Source organism: Phalacrocorax carbo, chromosome 20 (genome assembly GCF_963921805.1).
Source record: "Phalacrocorax carbo chromosome 20, bPhaCar2.1, whole genome shotgun sequence".
Taxonomy (NCBI): Eukaryota; Metazoa; Chordata; class Aves; order Suliformes; family Phalacrocoracidae; genus Phalacrocorax; species Phalacrocorax carbo.
This window is the reverse complement of record NC_087532.1, coordinates 1,981,454-2,008,272: the sequence shown is the minus strand read 5'-3', so window position 1 is coordinate 2,008,272 and position 26,819 is coordinate 1,981,454. Positions and strand designations below refer to the sequence as shown.

At 42.7% G+C, this 26,819-nt stretch overlaps 3 protein-coding genes across 9 annotated transcripts in view; 2 read left to right on the top strand and 1 right to left on the bottom strand.

Annotated features, from left to right (window-relative positions):
- LOC104053461 (probable glutamate receptor) overlaps positions 1-2,183 on the top strand; it is a 16,569-nt gene extending 14,386 nt beyond the window's left edge. For both annotated transcript variants that reach the window (XM_064470223.1, XM_064470224.1), the window contains exon 11: positions 341-2,183. In XM_064470223.1, the coding sequence (XP_064326293.1) occupies positions 341-442 (102 nt within the window). In that variant the 3' untranslated portion in view covers positions 443-2,183. The remainder of the gene's footprint in view (positions 1-340) is intronic.
- PANK4 (pantothenate kinase 4 (inactive)) lies at positions 126-26,819 on the bottom strand. 3 transcript variants are annotated; one of them, XM_064470220.1, is made up of 19 exons: positions 26,647-26,817; positions 23,368-23,450; positions 22,301-22,509; positions 20,000-20,183; positions 19,359-19,451; positions 17,739-17,892; positions 16,582-16,763; positions 14,988-15,069; positions 13,745-13,845; positions 11,659-11,814; positions 10,588-10,700; positions 9,901-9,988; positions 7,815-7,966; positions 6,338-6,393; positions 5,717-5,766; positions 4,223-4,330; positions 3,719-3,819; positions 3,170-3,238; positions 126-2,590 (listed from the first exon to the last, which is right to left on the bottom strand). In XM_064470220.1, the coding sequence occupies exons 1-19, from the start codon at positions 26,804-26,806 to the stop codon at positions 2,377-2,379; spliced, it is 2,355 nt and encodes a 784-aa protein (XP_064326290.1). In that variant the 5' UTR covers positions 26,807-26,817; the 3' UTR covers positions 126-2,376. The 3 variants fall into 3 exon arrangements, with proteins under 3 accessions (XP_064326290.1, XP_064326292.1, XP_064326291.1); XM_064470222.1 differs by lacking the exons at positions 126-2,590; positions 3,170-3,238; positions 3,719-3,819 and adding an exon at positions 4,826-4,918 and having other exon boundaries at positions 4,221-4,293; positions 26,647-26,819; XM_064470221.1 differs by lacking the exons at positions 126-2,590; positions 3,170-3,238; positions 3,719-3,819 and adding an exon at positions 4,826-4,918 and having other exon boundaries at positions 4,242-4,330; positions 26,647-26,819.
- LOC104043243 (transcription factor HES-5) overlaps positions 26,599-26,819 on the top strand; it is a 41,781-nt gene continuing 41,560 nt past the window's right edge. For 3 of the 4 annotated variants that reach the window (XM_064470226.1, XM_064470228.1, XM_064470227.1), the window contains exon 1: positions 26,599-26,680. The gene's annotated coding sequence lies outside the window, so the exon portion shown is untranslated. The remainder of the gene's footprint in view (positions 26,681-26,819) is intronic. The other variant, XM_064470229.1, reaches the window with a different exon arrangement.

Here is a 26,819-nt window from a genome sequence, read left to right as displayed (position 1 = left end):
AGAACAGGGTAACAATAATAAAATAACACCACCCCATCCCCCCCGATATTAAGTAGAACCATATTCCGTGATTCCTCGGCAGCCAAACTGCATTCCAATACGCTGAGCGTGTACAGAGGACAGTAAATCGTCAATAACAAGTTTATTCTCAAGTATGGCTATTCTTCAGTCATTTGACAAGCAGGAAAACACATGTAAATGAAACTGCACTAGTATCGGACCGCGCACCTCGGCCTCCCTGCTCTCCACCCATTCCGGCGATGGGCTGCGCACGCTGAAAAGGTGGATTCCGTGTCACAGAACAGCTCACCCCCTTGTTTCCCCCCCTTTTCTTTTCCAGAAATCGTGTTGCTCTGTTTTCACAGAAGAAATGTGCACTCGTCTACGTATAAAAGAAAATACAAGACAAAGCCAGGAGACTTCAGGGAGGGCTAATGCTTAGGAATTTTTTGCTTGAGGAATGGGCATGTAGTAGGTTTATACCATATATATTTCATAGGAACTACATCACTGTAGAAAGATGTTTTTCTGCAAGTCTAGAGTGTTAGTTTTCTAACACAAACACACACCGAGAGCACTTCTGGAGCTGGATATGGAAGAAAACTAAGTGGCTTGGAAGAATTTAAATTGATAAGGGATAGAGTGTAAGTGTTAAAAATAAGGGAGGTTAACAACTTGGTAAAATAAGGTTGAGATGGATAAGGTGGTGGATCCATAGTTAGTCGAGAAGTTTACTGTGTAAATACATGAACTGCCCGTAGGAGTAAGTGACTTGGGCTAGGTTAATATGAAGCCTCTGCTTATTAATTCCAGTATGAGGTACAATCTTGCCAATTAAAGCTCTCTTCTGACTGCCCTGATCAGGAACAACTGCTTCTTAAACATTAGTTATAGATAGACTGCACGCCTCCCCTCGTCTAAGCAGAAGATGCTGGTCACTGGGGAGGTCATTTCTGAACCACAAACGACAGCATTGTTGCATAAACCCCCAAAATGCAGGCCTTGACTTAACCGCGCTCCCTGCGGTGGCCCCAGACTGAGAACGGGAGGCCACGCACCTACGGAACCACCGGACTGAGGAAATGCAAGACATGGCTTGTCCTTTGCCAGGTTCCCATCACAGGATAAGTTTCCCCCTTTAGCTCTAGAGGATGTTTTGTCCTAGCTGACCTGATCGAGAAGTACTTCGGAAGGAGCGCGATGGCTGCAACCCAGCAGCAGGAGAGCGTGAAGTTTGGCAACCAGTCAGTGAAAGCACAAGTTCCCAGGCAAGGGCGAGGCCGCGAGCAGTGGCTGTGTGCGGTATTCGCGTGCTCTCAAAGAAGAATCTGTGAAATTCATGGGGAACAATTATCTCGGTTGCGTATTAAATAGTTTTCTAATTGAGCCGGTTTTCATTTCAGAGCTGGGCTGACTGACGCATGCGGGCGCTGGGTGGCAAAGTCATGGTTAAAGCACGCCACTCACGTACTGCATGTTTGATGGAGGGAAAAAAAATAAGCAAATTCAGTTACTTGGAAATGGCTTTAACTGCACTGTGCGAGCAAAGAGCCTAATTCTTATCAGTCCCAGCATTAAATAACCGACGGCAACAGAAACTAACATGCCTGTGACAGGACAGTAGCTGTGTGCTCCTGAACAAAGCGCTACACGCTCGCTTTGGGGGTAACTTAGTGAGACTCAACTGCCAACTCCTGCAAAGTAATTCAGCGTAGGTGCGGAATTCCCCTCCCAGCCAACCGGTAACAAGAACAAGCAGTGAAAGCAACAGGCGTTACGAGTTCTTCCACCTGTCAGTGAGCCGGAGCTGGCCAGTTGGCCGCTACGCGCTCCCGGAGCCCGGCAGCTCTGTCCTAAACACAGCGTAAGCGACGTTTGTTAGGTTAGAAGGTGGATCGGTCCTTCGATGAAATTCACTGCAAGAGCATGAAACAATTTAGGTAAGTTTAAAAGCTGACATGGAAAATGCAGTGTCAGATTCACTCAGCACTTTAAAAACTATTTGGTACGTGCCGTGTCGTTGCTGGCAGAGTAGGCAGAGATGTATAAAAAAAGGTTTCATTGACATTTAAATATATTTCTATATGAATGTCTCACAGAACAAAAAAATAAAGTCTTTTCATCACAAATACTGCAGCATTAAAATAAACACTTACCAAAATAAACAATGAGTGATATACATATATATATTTGAGTGTGTATTACTATAGAGTGGATCATATTGTTGCTTTTTAAGTCACAAAAGCACAATATAAATACGGAATTTCCTGTGAACTCTTTTTCCCTGTTATAATAAAAATACATTCTTTACAGTTAAAGTAAAACTAGTGCAAGTCCGTTCCGCGGCTCCTGTTCACCCACTCGACCAGATCCGTATCATTTACATGGCACTTCATACTTAAAAATGACGCTGAAAATTTTCCCTCCGAGACGATCGGCAAGCCAGGAGTTTTTGATAACAGCGAGCTTGAGGCTCTCACACTTCAAAGCCGCGTAGTAATTCGTGTGGATGGCACGACCCATGCCTTCGATGATCACCAAGTCCGTCTTCCGTTCTCTGACCAGCACAGCCAAACCTTTATCCAGCCGGCTGAAACGAGAGGGCTGGTTTAGAAACAGTCGTCCTTATACACCCCGCGAGTAAAGCCAGGCTCTAAGGGCTTTATCATTTACACAAAATGTGGCGGGATACGGAATTTCGGATGGAATTATTGCTTCCAGTCAACAGGAACACTTGAAATCAAAGGAAATGAGATGGAAATGTAGTTTTAAAAGCTTCACTAAATGCATGCAGAATTGGGATTTCCCAGAAAACACAGGTAAGTTCTGCCTCCAGCACAGAGACGTCATTAAAAACTGACAGGTTAACAGCATGAAGTGCTTCTCATAGTCAAGCGGATTTCTTGGTCACACGCAGGATTTTACATCATCCATAACTTAGGCTGACAACGGGTCGCTGCTGAACACAAATGTGACTGATAAATACGATGGCCAACAACTAGGAAGGCTTGATCAGTGCTACAAGTCCGTAAAGCCAGACTAAGCAACCCTTAATGCTTCTGTGAAAGTGATTCATAGCAGGAGGGGGTGGCTGAGCTACTCCAGAGCTAAGGCTCTGCACAGCCCACAGCCGGGGGGCACGCAGCGGCGTGGTTCTTCGCCAACATACCTTAGATCCAGACATGGGGAACTCGAGCCTGTCTGAACCAACAGCAGCTTCTCTTCCCTCAGGGCAGATCTTTATTTAAAAAAAGACAACAACAAAAAAAATGTTAAACAGCTACTTGACCAGGGCCACGCAGCTCCGGCAATCAGCCAGACGACAACTAGCTAAGCCTTCTTTTCCTGCTAGGACTTCACCAAGAAACACAATGTTTCCTTGAGCAAAAGGATTACTTAGTCACCTCTGTATCCACCGCTGGGGATACTCTGTATGTGAAATACATTTATTCTCCTCCACTCTTTTTAACACAGAAAATTTATGTTTTAGTAGCTTGAGTGCTTATCAGCAAAGACATAGACAAGAAATGTAATTAAGCTGTTCGAGAAAGATCTGATTTGTCAATTTTTCACCTTAATGAAAGTAAATGATCTACCTTAGCTTACTTCCAGGTTCCAGATTTCAGACACTAATAAACACAGTTAAATATGAACTAGGACCTTGCTTTTCCCTTCTAGGCATTGTATGACAGGTAACGAAGGCTGGTTCCACGCTTACTGAATCACTGGATCCATCGCTGCTATCCGTTCCGTGACAATCAGGGACTCACTGTAGGTGACATCATTTAGGGCAGGGCCAGAGTTACAAGCCAGTATAACCTGAGGTGAAGAGGTCAGAAGAGGTCACCGATTAGTGCAGTCCACAGGTGGTGTCAGAGCTGCTGCTTTGTTTAAAAATCACCATTGCCTGACTGGTTTCACAAACGAGGAGACAGGCTGGGCCCCCGCCCTCATTTTCCCTCAGTTAACCAGCTATTTCGGGGGGCTTTTAGCACTTCAGACCCTTGTTCAGCAAACTGAGGTCTGACTGCGGCCCCCTTTGCTTTGCTGCCTTCCGCAGTCTACATAAAGTTAGACTTGGGCATTGCAGGGATTGGGATTATTCCTAGTTTGGATGTTAGGCGCCGGTCTGGGGAAGCGCGCTCCTGGTGGGTGGTTAGCGAGCCTTTCGCCGATGAGCAGAGCTCTGTGACACAGCGAATGCACGCTGCAAACCACTTACCTCTGTCCCTCTAGAAAGGAGCTCTCTGACAAAAGGGAAGACTCCCAAAATTATGTCTATTCCACTGTTATCTGCGAAAATTAAGGCACATTTATGAGGGGGACCCTCCTGTAAGAGAAAACCAATGTATTCAGGATTGAGTTCACAATTCATTTCGGTGAATAGCTTGTGTTATTTAGAACTACTCGCTTTAAGCCCCCACGTTTTATACCCTGAAATGATTGGCATTTTTGGTTATCTAGTAGCAGCATAACAGCACCTATCCTTGACCTTAGGAGAAATCGGTTTCCCTAACGCTGTCTTTGCGTGGTTGTTTAAAACAACCTTTAATTGACGTGACTCTGTTTGAGAGCGGTCTTTCAAACACTCTTAATAAACCCTAAACCTGCCGAGTACAGCCATGCCTAACTCCAGCAGCTCCGAACAGGCGCCTCCCTCAGCGGCTTCCGAGCGGCGGCCGTTCGGCTGTGCCCCCCTGCTGGGAGCGGGACGGCGGCGAGCGGGTTCTCGCGCCGTGCAGCTGGGGAATACCGGTCTCGAACAGGGAGGCAGCGGCAGGGGCAGCTGCCTCCATGAGCGCGTTGGTTAGCAGGGTAAACCTACCTTTGTGGCTGTTTTAAGCTAGCATGCTGTAGGGTGAAGAGGATTCCCTTCTGCCAGGAAAGGGCAGGATGGACTGCTGGGGGCAGTGACATCCTAAAATGAAAAGATATTTCCTATTCTCCATTAACCTTTTCACTTGTTCTGATGTTATGAAACGTAGTTCACTCCAGTTCACACTAGTAGAATTTTTTATAGTGAACAATGCTTAATGCCGAGTAAAAAATTGTGAGGACAGCACCTGAATTTCCTTCAGCCTCACTGTTTTGTAAGATTAGCTAATATTTTTGTTTTAAGCTGTAATACACGATGATTTGCAATAGTCTACTCATACCACACCTGGCTATCATTTCCAACAAAGAGATTTACACAGAAAACCGAAAGCTTTTCAATTAACCTTGATTAAATAGTAATAGAGGTCACATGGGGCAAAAGGAGCTTTGCTAATTAACACGCTATTTACTTTCAGCAAGCTCCTAAATTGATGTCATTTTTCAACTGGCTGCTCAAGGTAGAGGAACAATCCAAGCACTACATTTGGGTGCAAGTTGTGAAAATTCTGCGTCTAGTTGTAGAGAAATAGGGGCCCTGATAAAGGAGGGATGCGACGTGGTTACTCTGGAGCAGCTCTGAAAGCAGCTGGGTTCCAAATGCTGCCGTTCCTGAAGGAATTCAGCTAAGAAGCCTGGTAAGTCATGAAGTGTCAGACTAATTCCTTTCCTTCCTTTCTTTACGGTAAGGCTGCTGAATTACTGATACTGTGTTACCAGAGTTTCTTTGGAGTTGTCTGAACAGATTTCTTTTAAATCCGTTAAAAAACCCCCAAGTTTAATACGGTGATTTTACGATTAATGTATTTAATTGCTCGATGGTTAGTAAGTCATGGAGCCGTACCTTCAGTCGCTCTAGCCACTGACTGTAGGAGTCTTCCAACCAGGGACGTTCTGTATCACAGACAAAATCACGTTAGCATTTCTTCTGGGCAAACAGCAATTCTGTACATTATGAAAAGCAGGAGGCGTCTCTTTACAGGTGCTTCAGCATTAAAGCATTTGAGCTCAGGTTTTCATTGTTAAACGTGTAGATTCAAAGAGTTCCTGAGCTCCTGACTATGGGAGTAGCTCGGTTACAGCAGTAACCGTACCGTTTCTTATGAAACGGAGTTTTTATAAGAAAGCAATGGAATCATGTAACTCGTCCTAGGGTGGATGGTGCTGCGCGCCCCAGGACACTTATCTGCTTGACAGGACTAGAACAGGTATGAAAAATAGTGTGAGCAAGGCAGGCTGAGTATCTGTGTGGCTAAGGCTTCTGCTCAAGGAGAGAAGCGTTCAGATTTCAGTTCCTTTGGAACGCAAACAGGAACATCCCACCGAGCCTCTGCAGCCCGTACTTCAGCTGACCCTAGCAAGTACGAACGATGTCATCTGGGCAGCAGGCTTGCCACAACGAACACGCTCACACTCATGCTGACACAACACCCGGTTCCAACCACCACCACAGGTCTCCCTATACCTTGTAGCTTTGACTTGGCTTCTTCAAATCCAAATTGTGGCTCAGACTCCAGAACACTGTATCAGAAGAGAAATAAAGTGTGCGCAGTTAAGCAACTTCATCTCACATAAATATAATTCAAGCATTTCTTTAGCAGGCGGTCAGAAATTTCGTTGCATTGCTTATAATGGGGAGTGTGGAAAGCACCAACAACCGAGGAACGGGTACTTTGTGCTTATGTTAAAAACAAAAGGCTCAGATGTACATTAAATTAGAGCTCTTACGCTAAGAGAAGCGGGCTTCAGCAATCTACAAACGCTTGCAGGCACCAGACCGCAGGCAAAAAAGGTATCTTTTGGTCAGCAGACCACCATAAAATGTAGTCGTGATCTAAAATATCTGCATGGTAGAACAGTGCTTTACAAAGTCTAATTTGAAGATTGGCCTACAAAAGTTCTTTAAAGTTGTACCTTTGTGGGAGAAAAAGGAATTAAAATAACCAGATACAGGTTGTAAAGGCTCCGGCTATTGGCTATATGTGAAGTAGCCCCGAACACTCGTGTGGTGATGAGGATTTACCTAACGAGGTGGCTAGCTTCTAAGCTGTCAGTTAAAGCATTGCACCACGTGGGGAATGTTTGCCGCAAGTCTCCTAAAGTTCTTAAATCTAGTACTAAGTGACATTTAACTTGTCTGTAGCTCTTAGTTCCTTCCTTAAAAAGGACGAGAGCCACACTAACGCGGGTGGCGCGCAGCCTAACGGCTCCAGCTGGCGTCGGTTCAATTTCTGGTGTGGGCAACGTCAGAAGTAGCCTTGAATCACCTTGTCTCTAATGGACCTCCCTGGATTTAATCAGAGGGAAAACTCCTCAGAGATGCAGAAAGGGAAAGGAAGTGCTGTAGAGCAGTGCCCCTCTCCCATGTATTATCAGTCCCACAAAAAGAAGGTTCTAGATTTGAAAAATAAAAAATTTTTCAAGACTGTTGGCATTAATATTCTCCAATGAATTTGTGGCTGCTGACAGGATAGAAGGGAAAAAGCTCTCCGAAGAGTAATGGGAATGTACGTTGATTAAATACTAATTGGCTTTGGTCATCCAAAGGGGCCGCCCAACCTAACTGAGAGCCCACTGAATAGGCACCGTGACATCGGGGCAACAGGAGGCTGCAGAAATAGAGCATATCTGCTGTTCCAGGAGCACAGTACAGCCCACGCCCAAAAGCAGCGCTGGTAGCAATGCTACAGGCAAAGAGCCAGGCCGGACCATCAGATGCTTGACCGCTTAATTCAAACATTCACAGAGACACGACTGCCGGATTTAAAGGGTGGAAGCACAAACTGTCCCGCACCACAACAATGCTTGCAAATAAACAACGCTTGATAAAGGTGAAGTACAAACTACGATTAAAGTTAGATTGGTGCACTTCATTTAAAAAAAAAAGAACAATCAGATATTGTGTGTCTTAAAAGGGTGCTTTGAAAATATTGAACACCTACTCTGAGACTGCTTTTGCTCCCCAGTCAAAGACATTCCCCGCAAGAAGTCCTTTCACCAGAGCAAACTGCCTCTCCTCCCAGCCTAACGAATCCAAAGATTCGATTACGCTTTGAAAACATTTTAAGGCTATGCCATTTTCTTTCTGCTTTACCTGTAAGAAAGACATGAAACATGGGATTTATAGACAAAAATTTCTTACCCATCATTGGTTGTCTCAGTCCCAAGACCGCGTTCAAGCATTCTCCTCTACGTTCATGGCCTCTAATGGACCAACAAGTTACTGTTATCAGCATGCTTAGTATCAACAAGTAAAAAATTTCCTGGGATTCTAATAAAAAGCTTCATGATATGATCTGTAGCCCAAGAATTAACGATTTTTTTAATACATCAGAGGTGCAATAGATCTTGAGCAGGTTGGGGAAGGGGAGTGTGGGCACATGAAAAAATTTTAGCAGAGAGAGGATCCAGCAGACCCAGGTAATAACCGTGAGAAGGCTTACCGCTACCAGCTTTACAAAAACTGGAGAAGATTGTCTTGATTTTTTGCAACAAGAGTTGCACCATCCCAGATGCTTAGAAGCTCTCAATTTTTTTTTCTCTGCTCTGTCTCCAGGGAGATCAGTGTCACACAGCTAGTTATCCTAAAGCAATGTAAAAGTGCTACCGGGTTCCAGCTTTACATCACCATCTTTTCTTGGCAATATCTTGTCTGAATTACCAAAAAGCAAATGTAAGTAAAAGCCACCTCACATATTTTTTTTTACCTCTTCCTGAGAGTGAACGTAACACCTGACCTTACAGCTAGGGAGAACCTTCTACGTATTTTGTAGAAATATATCAACAGTCAGAAAAAAGCCTCTAACCAGAGACTGGCGCTGTTACTGTCTGTATGTCTGCGCAGCCGAGCGGGGAGGATCTGACCTACAGAAAGTTATTTCTCATCCATCCTGCTTTCACGTGTCCTCTCCCCCAACCGTATGACGTTACAGAATAAAACAGGCAGTAAACAGCTGCACGATGGCAACAACCATTGTGAAGAGCTAGAGGCTATGCATGGCGTACGCTCCAACCCAACGCTGCTGAGTTCCTCAGCACTTACAAAAGTAATCAAGAATCCTTTGACAGCACGGCAGTAAATGAAACCAGAGAGTCTGCCGGAAAGCAGCGCCGCTTGGGTTGGTTAAGGACGGATTGCCTCAGCGAGTAAGGGAATGGGCGAAGGTTTGCGGGTTTTTTCAGGCCTTTTTTGGACATGATGAGGTGGGGGAGGATGACTGTTTATGAACACACCCCCCCCTTTTCTTTCCTTTGTGGGGTGGTGGTGAGAAGAAAACAGGCTTGAAGGTAGGTAAAGGACCACAGAAATGTGGGTTGACAGCACTGTGGTTTTTGCGTGGAGCTGAGGTCGTTAACTGCTCTACAGAATAACAATGCCAAGTGTGTTTTACAACTGTCTGCAACTTACATATTTATTGGAAAGTACTTGCATAGCTACATATAGCTCTATATTTGAAAATGGTTTCCACACCATGAAGAGAATTATGAGAATGAGGAGGAAAAAAATGGAAAAATTCCTGAAGTCTGCCAGACGGCAGTAGTAGCCTCAGTATAAGGGGAAACAAACTGACTGTCCTCAGAACTGACATTCTCGGGTCACTTGTGAGGTACTCCCGAATGAGAAGCGCAGGCTTCTCCGTGCAGCTTCCTCAGTTCTAAACTGAAGGAAACACCCCCTCGCCAAAGGAGCAAGTTACAGCAGTATCTGACGACAGACACCAGGCACTCATCAGGAACCGGACTGACACCATCAATTCGCTTCTCGGATCCATCAGACAAGTGGAGCTGCCAATATTTTTGGTTAGCATTATCCTCACCACGAGCACCTTTTAGAGGTGTCAGAGGCCTTACATCCCAGCACCCGGTGCTGTTTCCCCTCAGTGACAACCACCGGCTGGTTAACACTGCTGCAAGGTAGCCAGTTACTCATCTCTCCCCTATAGGCTGTTACTTATACAAAGTTTCAGAGTATGGAAAAAGTGTCTTGAACTTACATGTCGTCCACCCTGTGGAGCAAGAACAACTTACCTTTGAATAGGGATCCGGAAAATTGAACTCGTTTAAACAGTGTTCCCTTGTATCCAAAAGACTTCTAACTGTTAAGGTACCATATGCACTTTAAAAAGGGAGAAGGGAGGGGAAAAAAAGAGATAGAATCATAGAATCGTTTAGGTTGGAAAAGACCTTTAAGATCATCAAGTCCAACCGTTAACCCAGCACTGCCAAGGCCACTACAAGATCAACTACTTCAAACAGAAAAAAGTTATTTTCTCCTGTTTCCTCCGTAAGTCAAAGCACGTCACACAAGCGCTTCAGTTAAGTCTTTACGTGCCACGTGTGCTAAACACTGCCTCTAAGTGGTAAATCTACTCCACAGTTTATTTAAATACAAAGAGGGGAAATGTTCAGAGCAAAGCTAGATACTTAAATTAACATGCTACCACTTTAATAACCATGTAATAGCTTTTAATAACAAATTTTTCTGCCGAGAAAATTTTTTCCATTGAATTCCAATATATGAGATCCAGAAGTTCTGTGCAGAGGACCTGACGTTTGGCACTTGCTAGAGCCTTCAGCCTACTTAGCTTTCAGTTTGCTCTGCTTCATAACCTAATTAGCTTTCAGTTAGCTTTTAGTTAGTTTTTCGTTAGCTTTTAATTTGCTCTGCTCAGCAGAAGCAGCAAGTGATGAAAAAGGGAAGATGAAGACACTTACAAAGGCTGCTGCCTGAGTGTCTGGAGCTTATTCCAGTATTTCTGTCGGAACTTTTCAGCTCTCTCCACGGCATCAATAGAGTCTGGTTGACTGGCTGCGGCGCGCTTTGCTACCTGGTAAAGAAATGAGGCAAGACCAGAGTTACCAAACGAATTCTTCCTCCGTGTAACCGATCTCAAGTTCAGCCTGAAAAATAATCCCTGTTTCTGCTATCCCGTTCAGTGCCTGCATGCTATCTAGTCCCTCCCACGCGGCATCTTCCAGCTTTCCTTTGCTCCAATCACCAAAGAATAATTTAATATACCTCCTTTCCTACTGGAAGATTTAGTTTACTTTCAAGACTGTACCTTCAGAAATGGATCACAAGTTCTAACTACTTACAGGAGGGGAAAAAAAATAAGCGCACACATGCGTGTGCGCGCACACACACACAAGAGGAGAAACAGGCAGAAATTTAACAGTCCACTTCAACCTCGTGTTCTTTTTTTTCGTTACTACAGTAAGGTCAAGTCAATGTGTTGCCCCTGTGTTTTTCCCAGCCCTTCTCCCCCTGAAACACACTCATGAATCTTCTGATTTGTATTTCCTTACTAAGCATAGATAGCTCTTAAGTACTAGCATGCACTGACTGGATCAGTTCCACAGTGCAGAAGAAATAACTCGTGTCTGATTAAATAATGCTCTTTGAATGCAAAAGTAGCTGTAAGTCAGAAGGACTGTTCCCAAGAGTAAAAACAAGGCAAGTATCTTTGGCCTTTGCCTTTTTGGCCTTTGTATATCCATCCTGCTTGCCAGCTCTGTATAAAGGGGTAGTGCCTTTTCAGAGAGAAGGTGCTTTGAAAACACCTTAAAAAACCAAAAAGGCACCACAGGAGAATACTTCTGCCATGGAAGGTATCAAGTGCTTCTTTAGGAGACTGGGACAGAGCCAAATGCCTCTGTTAGCAGGGGAATGAGGGACTGGACTTACACACAGCAGATATATTTAGAAGGTAAACATGTTAGTCCACAGAAGATTCGTTTGCCAAATATTTGCATCATTCATACATATGACTGTTTTCTGACATTTACCCCATCCAGTGCCTCCTCAAAGCAGGTGAGCCAGTATTTTCTGGCCATGGCATCATCTGTGAGGTCAACGGTGTCCGGAATATAGGTTGATGGGTCTTTCAGCAGTGGCAGGTTAACAAGCGGTCTCTCCAACCTATCCATTTCAAGCATGTCAAACTAGGTGAAAAATGAGACATTTATTAGAACCTACTCAGTAACTGATTGGTAACAAATTAAGCTAGTACAAGGGCTACAGAAGTCCATCCAGAGTGAAGACTGACAAATTTGCAGACAACTAGAGAATATGCCATCATAAATAATGCACTCTCCTGCCTGGATTGTTTATTCGTGCCCACCCTCTAGATAGAGATTATCAAGTTTCATGCTGAAAATTTACTGTAGGCCCTCTGTTTTATTAGCTCCCTTGCCTTCCTCCCCAGTACTGTCAAATCTGCTGGGCTATCAGGTTCAAAGACAGGAGCAACAAGAGCTGAGCACAGGCTTATTTGTAAAGGAATGTTGCTGTGCTGCTTTATAACTTCCCTTTACAATTCTGATCAAGCCTCCAAAACTTTTCTTTACGCCTTGTGAAAACAATGCTTGGGACCAAATTTCTAAGGATGGAGATTAAATTAATGTGAAATATGTAGAGTAACACAGCTCTGTACATAAAGTGTGCCTTATTTCTTGCGTCTAAAAACAACCCGTGCACATTTATCTGTATTTTATACAACCATCTAACCGCATTGCATTTGTGAACACTGCATGGCCTAGAAATGCTCAGACTAAGTAAAGATTAAACCTCACAACGCAACAAGACTCTGTGTATGTAAACCAAAGTGGTTGCTATAGAAAGATTGTCTTCAGTATTAATTTCACTGCTGAAAAGTGGACATTTCTGAGCTTTGATTGTTGCAAAGGGATTTCACTTTATGTGAACAAAGTGAGCGCCAGCAACAGAAGAATTTGAAATGGAGAAACTGTGGACAGTACATCACAGCTGGCTTGAGACTCCTGCACCACTGCCAGCATGAAAGAAAATAATCTTTTTGCAGATTAAAGGGTTGACAAACAACAGGAGATCATTACTTCTGCATAAATACTTTTCAAAATCTGTCATATATTTTATGATTAAGAAGGATCGTGTTATTTTTTTGGTCATACCTGTAATCCACAATTTCATTACAATAATGTCAGTTATGGCAGAGCTTAAAACTAGATCTATTTTTTATATATAGGACAACCCACAAAATCCATCATCTGCAGCTCATAGTGGACTTAAATTAAGGCTTGGCCTGGGAAACCATTCAGTAAGAGTTGCACACCTTATCTTCCAGCCTAAAAAAGCCTAGCAACCAACAGAAAACAACTCGCCAAGGCCAACACCTCTCCTCCCACCCCACACCCTGCAGCAAGTACAGGGAACTAATTCCTGACAACTGGGAGGAGATAAATCAATGATGGAGGAAATTTAAAAGAAATTTGACATGAAAAACACTGACATGCAAACCGGTAAAAGACAGTAAAACACAATGAGCTCCACTATTCTAGCTTCTTTTCAAAAGCACTTCAGAAGATGCAGTATTAGAATATTTTAAGAACCTTAATGTATTTTCTGATTGCTTACTGTATGCCAGTTTCACTGTGAAATCGGAATTACTGTTTTGTCAGTGTATTTAAGAGATGACTGGGCTCATGCTCTTCTGTCCAATTTAATATTTCTCTTCTCATAGGAAGTAAATAAACGCTGCTTAAAGACAGTGGAACATCGGGTTCAAAATTCTGAAGCACAACATTTCAACTGTAGCAAAATCCAGCTACTTCAGAGAAAGGGTAAGAGATGAATGTTCCCCCCCACCCTGCTTTGGTGAAGGAGAATAAGACAAAGTAGCAGCCACAATCTGTTGTTATGAGACATTACATCAAACCGTTGCACGAGACACAAGACAACATCACACGTGATACAAGACACGGTATTAGTCACTTCTTTTGGTAAGCAGGAGTCTCAGGGGCAAGAGGCAACTAACTTGAGAATGATCATCTACTTTCAAATCTAAGAGATTCTTCTAAGAGAAGGCACTTAGTTCTAGAAAAGACAACCACATACTGTACCACTCCTGGTTCTCTGCATAAGGTAAACATCAGGTGATGTGCTCATAAGACCAGAACTCCCAGCATAATTCTCTCCCCAGCTATACTGATTTGGATCTAGAAAAGAGAAAGACAGAGACACACATAATCTGAAAATAAAACTGAAAATACTCCCGTGAGTGACTCTAGAGTTAGCATCCCTTCAGAGAAGCTGCTTCACTACAAAAGCCATCTTCCCTTGTCTTTATAAGTAGACATAAGTTTCCCCTCTATCCCCCAAAAGAAATGTTTCAACCACTCAGTGAAATTACCTCGCTCTAAAAAGCTTCAACCTGAATGAGACATAAGACAATTACAGTTCTAAGATCATTCCTTTTTTTAATCCCCTTCCCTTGTCCTTAAGGGCTATAACCAGCACGCCTTCAAAGCACTATCACTGATTGTAACTTCTTATTTTTAAATCTAGACCCATTATTAACAAAATATCATTACAAAACTCTCAAAGCACAACGTAAGTTTCACATAAACACTAAAGTTATTCTAGAAATCATTTTTATTTGAGAAGTTTAATCAAGGTCAGAGGTACAGTACATGCTGCAGAAGCAATGTGTCTAATTCCTTGGTAGCTGGTTCCTTGCCCATATCTATTAAAAGGGTATGAAAAGAATTCCAGATCCATTATTCTGAGGTATATTTGATATTTACTCACATTAACAACCTTAATTTGTGTTCCACTATAACTAATATACTGAATGGCTTGCTAGTACATCAACAAGAAAAAAAAGGAAATGAAAATGGCAGAATCCAACCAAAGCACCCTATACCCATAGAATGCTGGACAGAAGAGACTCATCCTTCATAAATGTCTGTGAGGCTTTTTGCTCTCCAATGAACGCAGTTTTGAGATGCTGGCCTTCTCCAGTACATTAACTGAAGTCAGACGCTGGCCTCTTAGGGGGGGAAAGTTCTCAGAAACCGCATTTCCCCAATTCGCTTTAGAGTTCTAACTGCTCTTTGCAGAAATGCAGGATAGGGAAGAGCCAAATCCTGCCGGCTTCTCAAAGGTGAGCAGGAAAAACAGTGAGAAATTAAGATGCCTCTGCCAGAATATATAAAACCAAAGCCCAGCATCTGTGTTTATTAGTGCCAAATGTATTTATTTAGGCAATGACTTACATGCAGCCTCTTAAGAGAAACTTGGACATTACACTGACATTTCAGAACACAGCATATACAGAACAGAGCAGTGCTGTACTTACTGTCTTGTTCAGCTCCTTTTAAAAATGCCCCAATGGCTCCCAGGTAGCCTTCATGTCTCAGGAACAATGCCTGAACCTCTCCCTGCCACAATATGAAACATTGCAATTGGATGGTCCCTGATGGCTAACACGTACTTCTTTGTCACTAGTTTTACACTTAAATTTAATAGAAACAACTAGAAGATGGTAATATTCATTTGTGCCACATTCTAACACATTCAGTAACTTTAATGGTGCTTCTGAAACACAGCTTCAGGAGGAACTGCTTACATACATCATTCCACAATTATTAAACAGCTGGGGGAAAAAAACACACGCAGAAGCGGAGTGTATTCTGCGCCTGCACAACCACAGAAGCAGAGGGAAGCCAGTGCCTTCACTGGAAAAGACCACTGCATCATTCCATCAATATTCAACTCCTCTTGCTTGAACAGACTGGAAATACGAGGTGACCCGACTTCTAGGTCATCAGCGTTAAGTGTGTGCCGTTGTGCATCCAACGCATTCAAGACATTACTCATCATCTTTCTTTCATTACACTGCTATTCAACATTCAACAGCATACAGACACTCTGTGTATTTTCCGTAGGCAAGCATTTCCCCCATTGGATGAGTTTAATTATTAATATAATACACGAAAGCTAGGGAGAATAAGCACACCCTCCATCCCAGGAGTAGGGTCCCCTGGCTTTCCTCGGCAAGGCTGGGTGAGATGCAGCCTTCTCTAAGGGAATTCAGCTACGTCTGCAGCACTGACTGTAGGAACAGACAGCGCTGCTAGTTATAGTAAAAGAACAGCTACAATTCATGGTGAGATTTGGATTTGAATCGCTGATAAAGCTATTCTTACAAGAACCTAAAGCTGTAGTTTTGCAGTAGTTTTCTTGAAACCCAACAAAGTTTTACAGAAAGGGACTGCAATGGTGAAATAAAGGGGGAAAAAAGCAGCATACAGGAGTCTCTTGCCTGGAGCACAGAGATGAGAAAAAAAATGTGTCATCTATTCGATAAAATTGGAGAAGTGCAGGAACTAATCTACCTGTAACAACCATTCAGTGAGCTTTTGGACTTGACCATTTTTCTAGTGAAAAAGCTTCAGTATTTTCCACAGCTTCAAAACCTGCGAAGAACTACAGCTTGGTTGTTTTTTGGGGTGGGTTTGGTTTTTTTACCAACAAAAACCCCCACCCATACTAACTGCTAGCTATCTCGGCAGAACAATCCCACACTGCATAGCCTAGGGGGTGAAAAGAAATAGATGCAAGTCAGCAAGAGGAATTGAATAACAATGGTAGCTATCTAAGAAAATAAGTGAAAACTCATTACTTGGCAGCTACAAGACACTGTCAATCAAAAAATAATAATAAAGAGAGAGAAGGAGGGAGACAGAAAGAGAGGCCAGACAGAACTCCCAGCCAATTCACATTTATTTTACCCCTCCCACAACAGATCTTTATAGCCCTGCCTTACCTACCTACACAGCAGCCCGCTAAGCTTACTTTGTGTGCAAATTCATTTATTAACATCTCCCAACAACCTAGAAAAATAACTAAACACATGACTTTGCTATTAGGAAAATCTCTGTTTTCATTACCTTGGAGAAGAAGTTGATACTGTAGGTTATTGTGCGCATAGTAACAGGGTGACCCCGAATAAAGAATCCTCCAAAATATATTTTATCTAAGTTATGGAGTTTGGCATAGAGGCAGGCGAGTTGACCGATGTCATTGCTGATCATATGTAGTAAACTTTTTGCCATATCTTCTTTGGAAAATTCTTAAAGGAAAGAAACAATAAACCAAATTAAACACAGCTGAAGAATGCTCACACGGACCGTACTTTTCTAACAGACAGCCTACAGCTGGAAGAAAAAAAAAAAAGAAAGGAGTTTGACCAGTCTCTTTATGTGTGTAGAAGAAAGGTGTTCCCCCCTGCCAAAAACCTTTTATAAAAAAAAGTACTTCAAACAACAAGGGCCGTGTATTTGACTGAAGATATCACCAAAAAAATACCCCACTAAGCCTCTGAAATATTGCTTGAAAGAAACCTGCTTGTAAGGCCAACAGCAAATGGCAAGAACTCCGTTTCTTCTCTCTAGGAACCACGGATGATGGTTCATCCATCCATCTTGACCTGAGATGCACTGCAAGCATTTCATTATAATACTGCAAATAAAATTGCAAATTACAGTAAATCACCGCCATAGGTCCTTTTCTAGACCAAGAAACCCACATACAGTTCCCACATGAATGAATTAACGTTGGGCTAACTAGACAGCTGTTTTTGTTCTTTCCCTAGACTTATGCAATCCCAAACTGAAAATCTGAATGTCTGCTTGTAAGGCAGTACTATAGAATATTTTTAATCAATAAAATATTGTGCAGGCAAAACACACGTCAGCAAGATCATGAAAAGGACTGGTCGTTATTTTCCAGCTTTACTTCTTAGATTATAAATATCAGGTTCCCAAGGGCCAGAGGAGATGGTTGCGCTTCTTCTCATTAGTTTCAAACAATAACTCCAAGTAACTGGAGCAACCCAAGCACTGCTCTGTGTCCCCTCTCAGCCCAGCATGCATACATAGGGAAATGGATAAGACAAGATATGTTTATGCTGATGAAGCTGGCAACTACTTTTCCATCCATTTAAGTGTTCACAGGAAGCTGGCACAAGCAGCAAATTCACGCTGACAAGCAATACGAAGAATTACTTGTATAGCAAATCTTGGGTAGATCTTCTATATACCAATACCTTTATCTGCTGTAGTAGATTTCCCAAAGCTGCTAGCTATCAGATTTCCACTCAGCCCCAGGGTCTGGTAGGCACCTCCATACACATCTTTCACCAGCATGTCTACATTTGTGTGCTGTCCCTTTGAAGCGAGTTGCAGCAATTCATCAAATTTCTGAGGATGAGAAGCAGAGTTACTCTAGCTTTCCTGGACAGCCAGAGAACCTTGCCCATAAAGCCAGAGTTCTGCAGCAACTTTACTGACCAAAACTGGGCGTTTTGGCTTGTCTTAGAATCAATCCTGCCAGCAAAAGATACATTATTTCTAATGACAAGGACTCATCCTGAGTCCACATCTTATCAGACGGACTATCTTAAATGGAGCTCCTTTAATGATGAAAAGCACAACTGCCCTCTTCAGTTATCTGCAAATAATTTGTTGAATTTCCCCTGAAAACTAGAGATGGATCCGCACATATAAAATAGTCAGAAGCCTCATGCACCTATTCCCTTGGAATAAAGTCAGAAACATAGTCACTAAGAGCAAACAGAATTACGTCTTCTTGAGGCATAAGAAAAAAAATGTTTTAAACCCAGAAGACTACATCTGCCTTTACTGTTGCAGAAATGCATTAATGTCCCTGAAATTAAACTTGCATGCATTCTGCATTATACCAATACCCAATTTATAAGTCTGTTAACCCTAATTTCTTCCTCTACAAAATCAGTGAGAGTTAAGAGCAGACATTCTCATGTTCTAAGATTTCTTTTTTAAAAGCATCAAACAATATATTGCAAGTATGGGCCTTCCCTTTGACATTTCCCTATTTGGTGTGTGTGTAACTGTAGCTTTTTCTACACCACTGACATTTAGGGACACCTATTTAAGCCACTTGGATCTCTGAGACAGGAAAAAACACCATGATTTAAGAGCTGAGTTAGGCAGAGCAGTACTAAATCAGGCCTTATTCTGGCAGATTACCACCCTGGGATTTAAGTGACGAACCCCTGAAACTGTAACGTGTAACAAAGAGAGAGAGAATTCCTCCCCTCTACTCCCAGACATTTTGCAGTAGCTGGGTGCCCTCTGCTTTGCTTCTGCAGATTATATTGCAGGAACTAAGGGGGCATTTGGTGGTGACAGAGAGTACAGAAAATAACAGGCCACTTTGAGGAGGCTATTCTCTGCGTTAGACATTATTTGTCCTTGTTGAGAAACGCCTTGAGTCCCAAGCAGATTACTATTTTGCCACTGATGAGCATCAGAATGAGATGAGAAATCTTTTATAGATCAAAAGAGTCAAAAAAATGAACATAAATCAAGGACTCAGCCTTATTATCTAACAGTCTAGGACCACAAGCACCTAATGGAGAGTATCAAAATTGTCCTGAGCATTGCAGAACTGCCTGGCCTGTTTCTGCACAAGGGCAGCAATTCTTTGAAGAAAAGGTAAGCTCCCCCAAGAGACGGACATAATTTTTTCATCTTCTAGTACAGTGATGTTGGTCTTCTGGTTTCCATGCAAACATCACTTAAAATAATTATTTCTCCCTATTCAGAGCGCTTGACATTCCAACATTTCACGCTTTCTCTTAGCATCCCATTTAATCCCACACCCCTGAAAACTGACGCCTCCATACCTTTGTTTTTGTGAGCAGCGCTCCAAGACCCCAGAAGGTTCCACCTCCAATTGAGCTCCCGCCAATCCATTCAAATTTGTCTTCTGTTTCCACCTGTCAATAAAACAAGGCAGATTTGTCTAGAAAGCCCTGTCCTAACTATAAACACACAATTAGATGTGAGAACGTGTGGGGTTTTTTGAACAGTGGAATTAGTGTAGGCGGAACAGTGGAATTATGTAAATATCAGGTGAGAAGTTCTCCACAGGTACATGTTCCACATACTTAAACCACCAGCGGTTTCTGAAATCTTTGTATTTAATTCTTGGCCAATAATCCTAAATATAGACATTAAATTTGGTCCCCTCAACAGTGTACCAAAACAAACAAATATTAAAAATCGCTCCGATCTGACTGCTTTTGTCCTCATCAGTTAATATAACAACTGCTCTAAACACCAAATTAAATGTGATTAAAAAGAAACTATGACAGTGAATGGAAAAGAATTTATAACTCTGTAAGAAATGGAAATTTTTTTAAAAAAATCATTATTTTCTTACTAAACTATTACCCAAGAGGAAATAACTATAAATTTAAAACAGTAGGACGTTTCACATCACCTTTATCAAAATCTACATTAAAACATTTTAGCGACCACTCACCTTCACTATAGAAACCCCAGAGCCAATATTCACCAGTAAATAAGGGAAAATATTTGGGTGGTTCGTCTGAAATCGGAATTCTGTATCTGAATCTTTCTGGTATGCAAACACTTCATGGGGTATGTTCCTTAGCACGAAGTTGCATCCTTTAATTAGGCAGGTCATTACATCTTCTTTATCTACTCTGAGGGGACGGGGGAGAAAAAACACCCTTACATACATTTCACAGTCCTACTGATAAGCAAGTATGCTTTTAGAAGAGCAGTTCTTAAAGACTTTACCAACAGGAGATGGTACCCACACCACACGACAATAGTCCAGATCTCTTAAAACATGAGACCTACACCCGCATGTGTTCTGATGTGCACCTTCCGTGCCAGAACACACAGCTGAGGTTAGACTTCAGTTACACAGTAACTTTAATCTGACATTAATCGTGCTGTCGTTCAAAATAACCCCGCTCCCGTTTGCTTGTTCACATTGCCTCTGTGGTGTCCCAGTGCCAGCCCAAGCGTACGGGCAGCCGGGCAACAAAGTAGGTCAGGAAACTTAACTGGAAATTAACCTAACAAAACAATTTCCTAATATGGAGTAACTTTCTATTCTCTTCCCCTTCCTCCCTAAACAAGGAAAAAAGGCTCCCCTCAACATTTCAGCACTTGTTTATGGCAGATTAAATTGACTGTGAGGAGCCTACTATTGCGATTACCAAACAAAGGGAAAAGAGACTTCCCACAGGAATAACAGGCTTCACAACAGTATATATCCTGTGTATGGAGCCTAGGAACACGATACATCATTTAGATAAGATGAATGATGTCGTTAAGTCAGATAACCCCTACTGATTTCTGTAAACTTCTATATCTTGCGTATTGTTACTGACATATGGTAAATTTCTTAAATGAAATGTGCTAAATTTCTTACACAAAGTATTATAAGCCTTGTTGAAAACACATAAATCAACACACATACATATCTCAATTAATACAGAATGCTTTCTGTTTGTCAGGATGGGGAAGGTTCTGCTTTCTGGGCCCGTTAAGGACCAATGAAGTGAAAGCCAAAGGAACAAAACACAGGTGCACTGCATGAGAAGAGGGGGGAACTGCTTCCTTGTCTTGATTAACTGGTACTTAGTAACAGCCACTAAGGTACTGATGTAGGCTGGTTTGAAAAAAGCTTAACAGAACCCTACCTATTAGATGATGACAGTTATTTGAAACAGTCATATAAAAGAAGATGCACATGGTACCTCAGGAACTGAAGCATGTACTACATGGAATTACAGCATGAGAAGTGTCTTGAAGGTCTTCCCAGTAACATCAGGTAATGTTTTGAGTTGGTGTAAATGAATGATATTTTTATCTATACTTACGGCAGCTTTTTAGCATATGGTGCTTGATAAAGAAGTTTGAGGGGTAAATTTATGAGGCTGTAAATTTATGAGACTGTCCCTTAGTCTCCTGCAAGTCTGTGCTTCTGCATGAAGCTTATGGAGGAACTATGCAGTAAGTACATCATATTAATTACTTCTGACATGCATAGAAAAATGGTAGAAGCTTTTGGAACTCTAACTTGAGATCCTAGGCAACTACAGAGATTAGATACAGCCAGGGAAAAACAGTGTTTGCCAACAATATTTTGGCTCTTAATAATGAAGTTGTCTTGTGGATTTCATCCTTAAGCTTTTAAGTAGAAAGATTGATACACTTAAATGTACCTCATCACAGTAACTGATCAAAGATTAAAATTCTTGTTAGCAATGAATTTACTAACTACTTACTACTTTATTTCAAATATTACTTCATGTTATATACCACTGTAGGCTTTTGTGTATTTGGATTTCTATTCCAGTAGAGTTCAACAGTATACCCCAAGCATGCTACTGATAGCTACGATACTGTCACTGAAATGCTTCTAGTTGTGAGGTGGAAAGTAAAAACCATTACCATAATCATGACAGAGACTAATTTAACTTAAAAATGGAGTAGGTGCAAGTTAAATCATCTACAGAAAAAAAGCTATGATAATACTCTGTAGAGGATTTAACTTGCACTGTCTGGCTCTGTTCCTGTGCCTCTATGTGTCAGGTAGTAGGTACAGCTGTATTTTTGCAGCTTATGTTCACTAACAAGTCAATTCAGCCTGGTCTGACCAAGATGCATACACACACTTTACAGCTTCACTCTTGCAGTGCACATGGCTTTTGAGGGCAGATGGGCAAAGGGGCAAGTTAGCCTACTAAAACATCTTCAAAGAAGAAATATGCTCCTATAACTAAGTTTTAAAAGTTCCACTTACTTCAACCCCAATTTCTTCTCGATAAGATCTTTAAATTTATAGGCACCACCACCTGTAGCTTTGATGACTTTTGTCTCTGTATTGACAAGATGGTCTTTGATGAAATCTAGGCAGGCTTCAATATAAGTGTTTTCAAATTTAATGAAGTGAAGTCGAGCTGTAATTTCCTCCTGAACTGATATTTCATACAAAGGTTCATTTTCTATGTCCTTTAAAAGAGAAAAGAATTTCTTATAGATCATTCAAAATCCTTCCTTGATAAACAAGGTTATATGCTAAACTACTGAACATCAATAACTGGTGCTTCCTTTGCCTTCAAACTGTGTTAATGCTATTAAAAAACATAACATCCTAAGCTACTTTCAGAGGGTAATATAGTTTCAACATATCTTAATACTCCTTAAGCTGAGAACATAATAAATTCTCCCATGCATTAGACACGCCTGCAATTTCTCTGTACAAGAAAAGTTGTATTTACATGGGAGCATGCTGTGTTTTTTCTACAAAATTACCATACTTACCTGTCTAGAAAATAATGATTTCAAACACTAACTGGCAATACAAGCAATTCCAAGAAGGCAAGGAACAAAACTGAGTTTGGCCGTGCGTGGGCTACATAACTCCAAAGCCCTGCAATTGGTCTTCCAGTAAAGAGAACACATACACTGTATCATCACTGAATTTAGATCTAGAGCTACATTACACCTGCAAAGCAGAAGTAACTGCCAAACCCATACTGATAGCTAATTTCCTGGGAATATAGCAAAGAGTTATAAACAGGAGCCACACACTCATCTAAGCTGCAGTACAAATGCTTAGTGATGGCTGTAAGCGTTAGTACATACTAGAATGTGTGTTTACGACAACCCTTTCAGTTGCGACAACTTACTTCAGAGTTACAGACATTACAGAAGGTCATACTTAAACTATAAGAAAGTTCTAGATAATGTTTTTTATAGAATAAGTTACTAATGGCTTTCATATGAAAATTCTATGATGAGAAGCCAGTTCAGCGCTTCACTCTCATGAACCAATCGCATGCTGCTGATTAATGACACAATTCTTACCTTTCCAGAATGATCAAAGGATCTCACTCTTGCCACTTTGTGCTGCACAGTTGAATAATAAGCCAACTTGGTTAATGAACCACCTGTTATTAACAAGATGACAAGTTATGATTAATGCTTTACCTCAGAGCAAACAATATAACTTATGTTTATGTATGCTTATCTAAGAGTTCTTGGTTTTTAAGATCTCCTCAGCTAAAGCCAAATATAATTAAGCTAAATGCATAATGCAGTGAGCCAAAGAACCCTTGTCTGGAAACTGATTTGGCATGGTTAACTCCAATGCACTACTCATGGGAAAAGCTCCAGCTGATGTGGGGATGGCTGAAGATGAGCAGATATAAGTGGAAGTTCTTAATTGGCTAAGCTAGTACATATATCACTGTTACTTGAAAACTCTTTATAGAAGCCCCCAAATCTCTTGCTGACAAGAGGATTTTATAAGTAGGTTTGCCACATTGGACAATGCGTGCCATATGCATAAACAAAGTGTTTCTTCAGGAGCACTTAATATTCTTAACCTGCTTCCAAGGACAAGCTACAAATTCATAGCTGGTTATAAGATGACTCTATAGACTGAATAATTATTTTGCAAGATTATTCTTAGCTTTGGGGTAAAGGACACTTAGAATGGTGCTCCTCAAGCATACCAGTTAGTGATATTACCAATACGCAAGTCTGAGCAGACCAGCCCCATCACCCTTTTCTTTTCAGGCCTTGAGTCAGCCTACCTCAAGACAATAAAACTTCCAACTCACCTTGAAACTGAGCTTAACCACTTGCCCTACCTCTGCTGTCTTTGCATCTGACCTGCAAAACTGAATTTATGAAGTTGGGCTGAATAACCTCACTAACTGATTTTCCTTAGGACAAAAAAGTACCTGCTGGTGCTTCTGATACCTCTGCTATCTTAATCTAGTAGGTATTTGAGCCTGAAAGTAGGAAGCTGTCAAAGTCTGCTCACTTTTGTTAAAATAAGCTTTTAATTTTTCCCCCCTTCAGAAAGAAAAATGCCTTTTCAACTGCTCCTGAATATCAGGATCTGATTACAGTATCTGTTTGTGTCACAAACGCCTAAGCTGCTTTGGCTGTTGGAGAAAACCCCGTAATTTTAATTTGGCATTAAAAAGCATCCTGGTCTGCAGACCATAACCATCCTTATCTGTACAGAAAGTCAGTTCTAACTGCATCCATGCTCTCAGAACAGGAGCACAAGGCAGTCAGGTGGTCCGTATCTCTTGGTGCTACAGGCCTAACGTGATTGAATTTAACTCTGTTTGTATTGCTTGCCTCTTGCCAAAGATTTACCCCCGTCAGCAGGTTTACCGTGCATCTTGTAGAACATGCTGTGTACATGACAGGAAGTAATTATGGCCAATTACTGGGTTAAAATTGAAGTCCCAACAGTAAATAAACACCTAGTTATGTTAGACCATAACGTAATGGCTGAATTCAGTGGCCCTACTCTCTGCTGCCTTATGAACAAGTGTAATCAAGAAATGCAGCATGGGCAAGAGAAAACTAATCTGCTAGTGCTTATAGCTTTGCCTTTGTAACAGTATTCTCATCTCTTCCATAGTGCTCAAATAAACAAGAAAATTCTTGCAACCTGTGGGAGTAAAATAAGCAGCTTTCTCCAGCAAAATTCAAGTGTGGGGTCAACTTAGTGTGATCACAGACAGACACTTATAGTTACAAAACCAATTAAAGCTTTCCTGACCTCAGATATTATTTCAGTGTAGCAGCGAATGCTTTAATGTTTCTGGGAAACAAAATCCAAACTCTATTCTGCTAGCTCACTGCTTAAAGGTGAGGTTTTTCTTAGCTTTTGGGTTTTTTTAAAAAAACTAAACTCAGTAGCTCTGCACTATGAGGAAAAGCTTCCTTCCAAACCTCTAAGTAGAGGAATCATGAAGTTTGTGTTGGAATGTCATACTGTTTGTACAACACTGATAATGATACATGTGCTTCAGCAATTAATTTATCAGATAAATGGTATGTGAAGCTATGCTTTATACAGTATCCCCCTCCTCTCCCAGTTTTTAAAGACTTAAATCTATTCAGAACACCAGCTGAGAGATGTAGCTAGGCTTTATAACTAATCCCACAACTCTAATTCCGCTCTGACCCACAGAAAGGACCAATTCCAGCTGTTATTTTTACAGGCATGAAACAAGTAGCTTCTGAAGGAGTCAAGCAGACTTGTGGTATGAGAGGATGGTATATTATGGTGCATATATACCTCCCACTACACAGTAAGATACACCACCCAGAGCCGTGTTAACCAGAGGACTAATAGAGGCTGGCACCAGTACTGCATGGTACTGTGGCTGAAGAATGCTTTTCTTCTGGCTTCCCTGCTAAAAGTTCCACTGACCCAGTAACTGCAAACTAGAAGCAAACTGTGTGAACTGGCGTTTTCAGTTTTGCAGGTCTCTGTAGAAAGAACGTTAATCCCAACACAGGTGAAACTATTGTTTATGGGCTGTGTTGTTTTCATGTGCGTTACTCCACCTGGCCCTTGGCGCAGGCTGTTGTACACCCAGGCATGTTACGTTCTGAGGCCTATGTGTAGGACATGGGGTGTTCCTGGGGGTGACCGAGGAAGCCAGCGCAGCCAGCTGCTGTTACAGGCCCCCAGCCCGTGCCAAAGCCGCTTTGCCCGGGCAGGTGGCCCAGCAGCCCTCCCCACCCCTCCGTCGTTTCCAGGTCGGTTTGGGGAGCACGGAGGAGCGCAGGCAGCGCCCAGGTACGAGGGGGGCTCAGGGCTTGGGGAGGAGGAGGAGGGGGGGGATCCGCAGCGCTGCTCCCCAGTCGGGCCTAGGGCAGCCGGTGCATCGTCCCCTTGCCCAGCTCCGGGGAGGGGCGGCGCCGGTTCGCGGGCGCCGTTGCCCCCCACACACCTTGGCCGCCAAGGACGGCCCCGGGCTGTCCCTCACCCGGTTCCCCCCGCGGCCCGTTACCCGCCGCGGACGGCACGCCGGGGCTTGTAGTGCCGCTGCCCGTCCCCGCCTCGCCCCCGCCGGGCGGCGGGACTCGCCCTCCCGCCGCGCCCCGCGCCGTCCCCCCCGCCGCGGGGCCTGCCGGGAGCTGTAGTGCGGCGCCGGCCCCGCGCGCCCGCCGGCCCGCCTCAACGGACTACGTTTCCCAGCGTGCCCCGCGCCCCGCCAGCCGGCCCCGCCCCGGCGCGTCCCCTCAGCGGCCGAGAGCCGCCGCCCGTTTCTCCGCCGTCGCCCCCCGCCGCCGCCGCCCTCCTCCCCGCGGCTCCCGCCCGGTTACCGATGTCTATGGCGAAGCGCTTGGCGTTCTCCAGGTTGCGAAATATTTCGTCGGGCGGGAGGGTGATGCTCTTGTCCAAACTGCCGTGACCGCCGCTACCTCGCCCGCCCCGCTCCGCCATTTTGAACGCGACCCACTCGTCGCCTGGCCTCATCGGCATGCAAATGTATGCG

Bases quoted from the DNA above. Each gene is read 5' to 3' on its own strand.
- PANK4 (XM_064470220.1), bottom strand. From the start codon at position 26,806: ATGCCGATGAGGCCAGGCGACGAGTGGGTCGCGTTCAAAATGGCGGAG. The intron at 17,893-19,358 runs GTATGGAGGCGT...TCTCATCCTCAG, and splicing joins CGCTGCTCACAAAAACAAAG to AAATTTGATGAATTGCTGCA. The intron at 15,070-16,581 runs GTAATGAAAACA...ATATTGTGGCAG, and splicing joins GTATCAACTTCTTCTCCAAG to GGAGAGGTTCAGGCATTGTT.